Genomic DNA, 10,088 nt, shown 5'->3' with positions numbered 1-10,088 from the left:
GGCTTCACAATACGAATTTCGAGGAAATGAGTCTGGTCAACACTGCACGGGAAAAAATTCTGCTGTAAAAAATACTATTTTAGCTGACTACACGGCAACGCGGATCTACTTAAATCTGAGTTGTTTCAACGCAAACCCGTAGTTGAGCCCAATAACCCAAATTTGGCTAAATTTCCAGGGCCTCCATTAGGTACTTTGCCTTTAAAGCTATAAGAAAAATTTACCTAAATTTGGTTTGTTTCAATGAAAAATTAAGTTCATTCAACCCAAGCTTGAGAATAATGCATTTTACCCAAATTTGGCTTATTGGGCCAAACTACCCTCATTGAGTAGGTGCAGCTCTCTCTGTTTTTGACAACATTGGTGGGGAAGAGAGAGAATACCGAGAGATTTTGGGTTGAGAGAATAATCGATATACCTAATTTTGGGTAAAGTCAACTCAAAAATTAGGTAAACTGATTTTTCCGTGTACGCCCATTCTTGAAACTACTATTTCAAACTATTTTCTATGTTTTCGGTACATCCCACCACATTACTGGTACATTTGACAGAAATAATTTACAACAATCTGATTTCGACTACAAACATGGTAAAATCAAGCGCATTTCTGGTCTGCTGAAAATTGCCGGTGCGAGCGCTTAACTTAACCCCCTAAAATGGTAGTTTTTACCGCACAATTTTTTTGCGTGTGGTTTAAAGAATTTATTTTTTGGATAGTCTGATTTCTCCGTGTACTGCCGTATCCAGCTTTTTACGAGCGCTAATGGCTGCCGCAAACAGGCTCGCTTTCCGGTAGGGATCGGTCGATTTGACGTTTGGCTTGAGTCCTTTCAATAGGCCTTTTCATGTGACAGGTCCGCCTATGCATTTGTTTACATCGGTGGAAGACCGGTGCAAACACGAGGCTGTCATTTCCATAGAAGAACTGTCAAAGAGCTTCCCGATCAGCTGATTTCGAACGTCTTGTGAATAGGCCTATATAAAACGACCCAAACCAAACGTCAAATTGACCTACCAGAAAGCGAGCCTGTTTGCGGCAGCCATTAGCGCTTTTAAAAAGCTGGATTATTCGCTTGCAGAGGGCCGTCACTAAATACTATCACAGACAAACAGACGTAACACTTAGAACAAATCTCGATCAAAATCATAGTCACGATGACATGTACGCCCAATGCTAAAATCGGTGTGTTTGGCCGATGGGCCAACAGATGGCGGTAGTGTGTAAACGTCAAACGCGAACAAAAACGATGCGAGCGCTGCGGGTGGTGGATTGGCCACCTACCATATATTTGAATCGGCCGTTAAAAAGGTGGTCGATGGACATCGGTGAGAGTGTGACGTCTGTTTGTCTGTGATACTATATTTCTACAACTGCAACGGTGCTCAACGGTGCATCTTGAAAATTCCTTAAAATGCTTGTCGTCGCAGCTAGGGTCCATTCACAAATTTCATAACGCTTTAGGGGATGGGTGGGTGTCCGAACGTTGTTACGACTCATACAAAAATTGTAGAGTATCAATACAAAAAGCGTCACAAGGGGGTGGGTGGGTGTCCAAAATGGCCAATTTGAGCGTTTTGAAATATATGAACAAGCCCCTACTTCAAATCGTTTTGGTGTCTTCTGCTCGATTATTGCTGGCTGTCCAAGGCATGATAGTGCAGAAGACAGAAAAACGATTTGATTTTTTCGCATTATACATAATAAACACAAGATTTTATGAAAAAAATTCGGACCCTATCCCCTTCTAAAATTTTTAATAAATTTTCGTAAATGCTTCGCAAATACAGAACTTTTCCAGGATTCTTCGGGAATCCATTCAGGATCCTTAGAAAATCCTTCCACGATCTTCCAGAATCCCTTAGGAATCCTTCCAGGATCCTTTGGGAATCCCCTCTCTCCTTTGGGAATCCTTCAAGGATTCTTTGGGAATCCTTCCAGGATCCTTTGGGAATCGTTCCAGGATCCTTTGAGAATCCTTCCAGCATTTTTTGGGAATCCTTCCAGGATCCTTTGGGAATTCTTCCAGGATCCTTTGGGAATCGTTCAAGGATCTTTTTGAAATCCTTCCAGGATCCTTTGGGAATCCTTCCAGGATCTTTTGGGAATCCTTCCAGGATCCTTTAGGAATCCTTCCAGGATCCTTTAGGAATCCTTCCAGGATCCTTTGAGATTCCTTCCAGGATCCTTTGGAAATGCTTCCAGGATCCTTTGGAAATCCTTCCAGGACCCTTTGGAAATCCTTCCAGGATCCTTTGGGCTTCCTTCCAGGATCGTTTGGGAATCTTTCCAGGATCCTTTGAGTGCAGTGACCTACACGAAACAAAAACGTATCTTGGATTTTTTAACACTTCAGTGGCCACGTTGTTGTTTTTATATGCAAAACATGTGAAATAACCTCGCTCTTTGGAAATAGCATTAGCCAGCACACGGTGGTTTAGGCGGTGGCCAATCGCGCAACAAACGTAAGATTAATAAAACACGATTTTTGATAGATGCACAATTATCTCTTTATTCTTGACGCATTTTTTTCGAAAAAAATTCCAATTTCCAATTACACTTTTAGTTTAGCTCTTAAAAAGTACCCTTCGATCATATCGAACCAATTTATAGATCTTTGATAGGTCTGATTTTAGTAGATTTTGCAGTACCCGGTTTGGTTTTGCATGTGATCCATGTGTAGTTCTATCACTTGTAGTAGGAAAAATAAAGGTCCACATGTTTGTGGGCGAGCATGCTCGTCGTCCGGCTGGTTGAGGTCTATTTTGAACAGATAGATTTTTGATGTTTGGTTTCAAGCAGATGACGCGTTTTCTAGGCGTGTATCGAAGTAAGCTCTGTGAAATGTACACGATTAGTTTTTTTTCTCTGTGTATGATTACGCGCGTATGAAGGATACAATTTTATTTTAGTCGATTTAGCTATCATGTATGAATGTGCTACGCCATTTATGTTACGTCCCTATTATTCTTTATAATTCAATATGTATTTCTGTTTTTTTCTCGTTTGCATTGTTTTTACAATAATTGAGAAGTTTGAATGTTCATAACAAATACACGGTGAAACAATTATAGTCTTTCCTCGAGTAAAATATAAAACAGCTTTGAGTGATTGAACCACAACAGTTAGCATCTTATACATTGTAATTTGAATTTAATACATAAATCCGCAATAAAAATTTGTCTAAGTTAAACTAACAGCAATAAATGGCTTATCTGCATCAATAGTTGTATAAATTCATATGCAATGTTTTACAAATATATTTTCAAACATGGCTCTTATGTGACAGGTAGTCCATATGGTACAGTGTTTTTTTTTTATTAAAAGTGATTGTTTGTCTTGTTAGGACAATGAACGAGTTAGTTGTTGTTTCTATGTACAAAATATATAGTTTCAATTTTTACTTGTTTTAGGTCTTTGGCTCACGATGATAGGTTTGATTTTTGTTGTTTTACTGTTCTATAGTCCACATGAAAAATGTGTTGTTGTATATATATGTATAAAGTCTAGCTCCGCGTACAAGTGTATTTATAGGTGGTGCATATAAATCCTATGTTCAGAAGGCTACAGGGTGTGAATGTGTGATTGTGTGAATGTAATGGTAACGGGGACAATAGAAGGCATTCTACGGGGTCACATTACAATGGGGTGCATATCTAATTCTATATTTTTTCGAAGAGTGATTAGAACTTGCATGTCCAACTGAATTGCTCTTGCTTTTGATCATGGAAAATGATTCAAAATCAAGCGGAAACTGTGAATTTCTATATATTCTATCGCTCTGCTGTAAAGGTATAGGTACATAGCATTGTAGAAACTGATAAATTCCGAATGGTTCGGAATTAGTGAGGTTCTCGTTTATCATTACAGTTGTTAAAGCTTTTCCCCTGTTTTGAAAACGTACAACTTACATAACGGCGTTGATTCGATTGTATGACAGAAAGCAATGATGAAGAATTCGGTGTATAGAAAAATAAACATGCACTTGATTTTGCCCACTTAATGATTTATTTACTTAGTTCACAAGTGAAAAGTTCATGAAAACAATTTCGATGGTTTCTATTTTTCAGCTTTAAATAACTTAATCATTGAATAAATTAATTTATATGAAAATTGTTCCAACAACGTGCAATAGTAGCCGATTATCTAGTCTTTCAAATTCGATGGGGCGAATTAAAAAACATTACTGTAAAAGGATTTAAACAAAAGGTCCTTAAAGAAATTTTGTCTAATCATTCAGTGAGATCTAATCGTTCAAGAAATCTCTCTGCATTCGCATACATTTTATTTTACGAAATTTTCTACACACTTAGATTACTGGGGGTCGGTCAAATTTTACTGGGTTTTGGACTGACGAAAAACTCTGTGAAACGGAAATTATCGCGAAGCGTCGTTGAACGGCAAATATTATATTTTTACCGTTAAATAATATTGAAAGATTATGGCCTTCTGCAGATTTTCACAGTGGAATCTCTGTTAATCGATTCATCAAATTTTCTTAGTTCAGTGACCTTTTTGGTAGATCAGAAAACCCAGATTTTTTAAACAGGTTAAGTGTGTAAGAAATTCCTTTAGGAACTTTTCCTAATGTTTTTAAGTGATTATCAAGAGATGTGTTCTCTAATATTTCATGGGGTAAACTTGAGATTCCCCCCTAGATGTAAATTTCCTGCATCTATGGAACAATCAGTTTTTTTTTTAATTTGTGGTTGTTGTTATATTAAAAGTAATAGTCTGCAATAGTGTTTCATGAGTAGGTGATACACATAAGCTGAAACAAAAATGAGGGCCAAAACACAAAATTGGAATTTTCGACCTGGAAATTCATTCAACTGAGCCACAATTTAGTTTAGTTATTAAGTTCTGTTATTTGCTGCAATTCTTTTTTCATTTTGTTCTGTGAAAATATTATGAAATACAGGAAGGATGAAGATGAATCAAAGCCAAACCTCATATTTTCGAGAACACAAAACTGAATATCCCAACATCCGTTTAAGGTAAAAACTTAATAGATTGGTCACAGCCTGGTGATGACCAATCGATCAAATTTTCAGCTTAAACGGATGTTCGGTTCTCAAGATTTGTGTTTTTGTAAATTTGAAGTTTGGCTACGATTCATCTTCACCTTAATATATGAAATTTGGAAGACTACTGGTTTGATTTTTGTATTTTCCTTTTTAGGTATTTAGAGCAATTGGTGAGAGTATTTTGACTCAAGAAATAAGACCAACAACAAACTCGATTCGTCGTGTTGAGGTTGTACCTAATACGCGTATCTGTCAAAGGATATCAATTCTAGTTGGAATGAAATGGTTTAGTACCAAATTTGGTTTCATATACAGTCGAAGTTTGTTATAACGACATCGCAAGGGACCGTCGTAATAGAAAAAAGTCGTTATAGAGAATAGTTATAACATTAAAATGTTTTTCAAGGGATCAAAAAATGTCGCTATAGAGAACTTTTGTCACTATAAAAGTTGTCTAGCTTTGACTGTACAATAAAAATAAAGTGTAATACGTCTATAGATGACTATGGCTCATCATTGGTCAATATTTTTTTTTGTTACTCTAGTATTTATACCAGGGCTGTCAAAAGTCATGAATTTCACGTGACTTTGACATTTGAATATTGCTAATATCATCGCTCCTAGTGGAAAATGTCATCGGAAAATGTTTTTCCCGGTGACCTTTTCCGAATTGCTATCGGTTGCCAATATTTGCTTATGCGATATTTCGCATGCATGGTGTTTTAAGCATTTTAATTTTTCCAAAATGTTGACATTTAACAGCACTTTTTAATTTTATACTAATTGCTCAAAATCCTAAGAAACAATAGAAAAAAAAACTTCCACTGAAACAAAAACAAATTTTCAAATGCCTAATAGACTAGAAACTTCAAGATAATTGCTAAAAAAATCGGCTTTATATTAAAAAAAAGAAGTCAAAACCCAAGCAGGCATTGGAAGAGCTCCACAAACGGAAAAGCATGACATACTACGCGTAATGGATGGCGCGGGGATAAGCGGGTTACAGGCTGATCGCAATGAGAATGTGTTGGCGGTTACATAATGTTACGATTGGGGGGAGTTAGGTAGGTAGGTAGGTAGGTAGGTGTATATGTACTGGTTCTCTATTTGCAATTGTCCCTTTGTTTTAAACAAATCCGTACTATACAAGCGGAAAGGTCGGTCGCTAGCGCGAGTGGGACGACCGTTTCCTTGATTTTGCGTTTTGTTTAAGATTTTATTCATTCATAAGAAAATATCTGCAGTTTGTTTGAGAAAATTTACAGCTTAAAAGTTAGTTTTTCATTTGTCGGTTTTCGTTTTTTGGTTGAGTTTCGTGTTTTTTCTTTTGTTTTGGGTTGTCCCCTAGAAAGAGAATTTTTATCTAAAATATGTTTGTTATATAGTTTTTCTTTCTTTCTGTTGTTTTGTCTAAAGAGTTCTATTTCACTACTCAAATTATTAGATTTGTTTTTTGCTTTTGTTATTTAGTTTGTATAAACTTATGTATAGCATCTATAAAGTTCTGTTTTGTCAGTTTTTATACAAAGATTCAAATGTACAAGACTAGGCTAGTTTACAGTTTGTTTCAGTTGATTCGTTAGCTAAAACTTAACGTTAGATGATCCATAAATAGCATCCAAATAAACTGTCTGATATAAAAATACTCATTTTTATAGAAAATTAACTGATAGGATCTTAGTAGTTGTGTGTCTTGTTTGTGCCGTTTTTTCCTATGTCTGGGATGATTTGTTGCACACATCTAGCTGATATCAATTACGCATTGATGAGATCGTGGAGAGAAGTGATATTCTATCGTTTTATTTTTCAATGACACTCATGAGTAGATGGTGATTTATCAAGTGAAAGGCATTGTTTTACTCTCGTGAGATTAAATTCTAGATGATTGATTTTTGATGCAAAATTAGCATATATAATAGTTCGAGATCGATTATGAAAGCATTGTTCTCCAGTTTCTGGGGGCCATTGTTTGTCATTTTATTATAGCTAAAGGGTATTTGAATGTGATTGACATAATGATTTTCGCTATTTGTATGGTTATTATATGGTTGACTTAGCCTACTACGCGAGCTTTTTGTTTCCGTACAAATTCCATGGCATTTTTGTCGTTGACACGGCCTTCCAAAATCAGTAAAATCGGGTGACCTGCGGATAAATAAAAGGATCAATAAGTTTCTTTTATGAATTATAAGAACAAAGTATCATACTTTTGTCTTTCATTTCCAGCAGGGGCAGATCGATTTGCGCTACACTGTCGAAGTTGTCGATGTTCATGTTGAACGTTCGGGCCACACCGGGAATGTTATTCAGCGCCAGGAACGCTTCACCGGCAAAATCGTTCGCCGTCAGCACATCGTGGTCCATCACGGTGAACACGATCATGGCGACTTCCGCTTGGCATTGTTCTTGCGTGACGGAAAACTCGAAGCATTCATCGAACACAGGATTGAGCGTTTTCTGGAAAGAGGATTTGAATCAGTTGTATCGTAGCAGGCTCTGATTTAGCCGAAACGGTAGGACTCAGAGAGTCGTCAATGGTTACTTTGATATACAGTCAATTATTCCAAAATCGATGTTCCGTATCTTGATATCGAGTTAGAGAACCATAGTTTCGGTTTATTTTTTGAGATACTTCGATTGTACTTTGGATCGCTGTTGCAATGATTGTGTATTCTATAATTCGTTGGTCCCTTCATATCCGATTCTGTTTTTGGGGAATGCGTACAGTGCAAAAGAAAAAATAATAGAAGTTCTTGACGTTTCATGCAAAAATAAGATTTTGGCGGAAAACATGTACACTGAGGCAAAAATCTCGCATGATTTTCATAAGATCACACTAATGAACGCGTTTTTTATTATTTTTTTGTTGGTTCATAAGACACTTGCGTATTTCATTCGACGAGATTGAGATTCATAATACAAGTGTAATTTTTTCATAACAATCAATTGTCAATGTCATAAGAACGCTTATGAACCCCATTGCTCATCATTGTGAAGAACCACGTGAGGCAAATTTTCTCGGTACAGCCATTTCACTATCATAAATTCAATATGGCTTCCGAAATGGACGTGTTTGCTGATTTGTCGCTGGCTGACTCCGTTTCTAATGCATCAAAGGGTAAATATTTTCTATTTATCATCAATTCCGCTGTAACTAACACTTTCTTTCGATCAGATTATGGAATTGTATCCAAAGAATAAGATTTTGAATGAAAATTTAAAACAATTTGTATGACGCGTAAGAAATCACAAACCCCCCTCATCCATTAATCCGCCCCTAACGTAAACCTACACCAATTCAGGCGTTCTTCACAACTTTTCTCAATAATGTTTCGCTGCTATAATATACTTCTTCGCGTTCAAAATAGGTTAGCCAACTAGAGAAAATCGAATTTTCATCCATTTTGTCGTATCGCAAATCGATTCTAATGTTTACAGTAAAGTGCTTTAATCGAATTGCGACATGACAAAATCGATGAAAATTTGATTTTCCCAAGTTGGTTAACCTATTTTCAATGCGGATTAATATTATTGAAATTTATAATCTAAAGCTCAAATGACACAAGACAGTCTTATGGAACCAAGAATGGATCAGAACGTAATTCATAAGACTATCTATGGATTTTGTTATCAAGTCAATGCTGGTTCATAAGATCATCTTACGAAATTCCTTCGAGATGTATTATGGAAACAACATCTGCCGAAAACCATACGATGGTCTTATGAATTTCAAAGATTTTTCTTGTGTCGTAATCCCATAAGCAAATCTTATGACAGTCTTACGTTTGCTTTCCTCAGTGTATGGAAACTTGTTTTGCACGGCCGTGTAAAAATAATCCGTGCAAAAATAGAACCGGTTGTAGAGTTATGGAGACTGTAGTAAATGATAGATCATATGGTAACGACTGCTTATATCGTGCTTAAACAGTTGGCGCCAGCAGCAAAAAATACAAACAACAACCTTTCGAACATTCAGTTTCATTCACTGGCCATCGAGCGGCGACACCGATGTTTATATCTCACTCACTGATCGCGCTACGCTGGATTATCAAATTTCTGAAACTTCAAGCGCATGGAAGATTGGTAGTGATGAACTGTCAAAACATATGGAAAATAACACAGCGCAACAAAAATGGCATTTTCGCGTGTCTCAAGAATCAAATTATGTGTCTCTAGTAGATTTGGGGTTGCTGAATCTGATGTCGTTTTCAGAAATTTTCCAGCACGTCACAATTTTTAGCTACAGGTTGCCAAAGTTGTATAAAACATTGGTTTTATTGATGTTTACCTAAAATTTGAAGTATATTTTATCAAACCTTTTTGTGATCTTATCCACCAAGCATGTAAAAGAGGACTTAAACTTTCGTTTTAGATATATTTTGGTTGAAATTTCACGATTAAATTTAGATTAAACCGATTTTTTCAACATGCTTGTAGTCTCCATACAAAATTCTTCGTTACTCTTATATGGCACAAGACAATACTTTTCTAAACCATCAAAAAATAACTTTTCCGCATGAAAAGTAATATGAAGTTTGTTGATAAGTATTGTTATACGCATAAACATTGAATTCTGTGGCAAATTAGGCAAATAAATTTCCTTACAAGCTGGCAAACTTGCATGCAATATGGCTGAAATAGTCAATTTTTGCATTTTCAACACCTAATATCTCAAAAACTAGACGTGCTATGATAATTCTGTAAACGGCAATGGATTTAGCAAACCTTAATTAAGTAAATAAAGGTATTTTGATGCTGGAGACAAAAACGTGTTCCGCAGTGTAATGAAAACGTAAATTATTTGCAATTAAGAAACTGGTTCGAAAAAGTAGTGATTAGAAATCAAGCGTAATGTGAATTCAAAACTTTTTGTGTTTAGTTCATCTTCCGTAGAGCTTTCTTTGCTTCAGGATTTCGTTTTTATTACCACTTAAAAAGTGCTATCTCTTGCATTTCAGTTTTGAATATCGCCCTATTGCTGCAGAGAGTTCACTAAAATATTTCTCGGAGCAAAGAATCGTGTCGAGATGATGCTGAAATAGTCATGGCGGTAAACGCTCAGC

At 36.2% G+C, this 10,088-nt stretch overlaps 1 protein-coding gene across 3 annotated transcripts in view; it reads right to left on the bottom strand.

Annotated features, from left to right (window-relative positions):
- Positions 1-5,805: 5,805 nt before the first annotated feature.
- Positions 5,806-10,088, bottom strand: part of LOC5575755 (BAI1-associated protein 3) — a 436,766-nt gene continuing 432,483 nt past the window's right edge. For all 3 annotated transcript variants that reach the window (XM_021839915.1, XM_021839916.1, XM_021839917.1), the window contains 2 exons: positions 7,233-7,482; positions 5,806-7,170 (listed from right to left, as the gene is read on the bottom strand). In XM_021839915.1, coding sequence (XP_021695607.1) covers positions 7,079-7,170; positions 7,233-7,482 — 342 coding nt within the window. In that variant the 3' untranslated portion in view covers positions 5,806-7,078. The remainder of the gene's footprint in view (positions 7,171-7,232; positions 7,483-10,088) is intronic.

Source organism: Aedes aegypti, chromosome 2 (assembly GCF_002204515.2).
Source record: "Aedes aegypti strain LVP_AGWG chromosome 2, AaegL5.0 Primary Assembly, whole genome shotgun sequence".
Lineage (NCBI taxonomy): Eukaryota > Metazoa > Arthropoda > Insecta > Diptera > Culicidae > Aedes > Aedes aegypti.
Note: the sequence above shows the minus strand (reverse complement) of the source record. Positions and strands in the feature narration are given on the sequence as shown.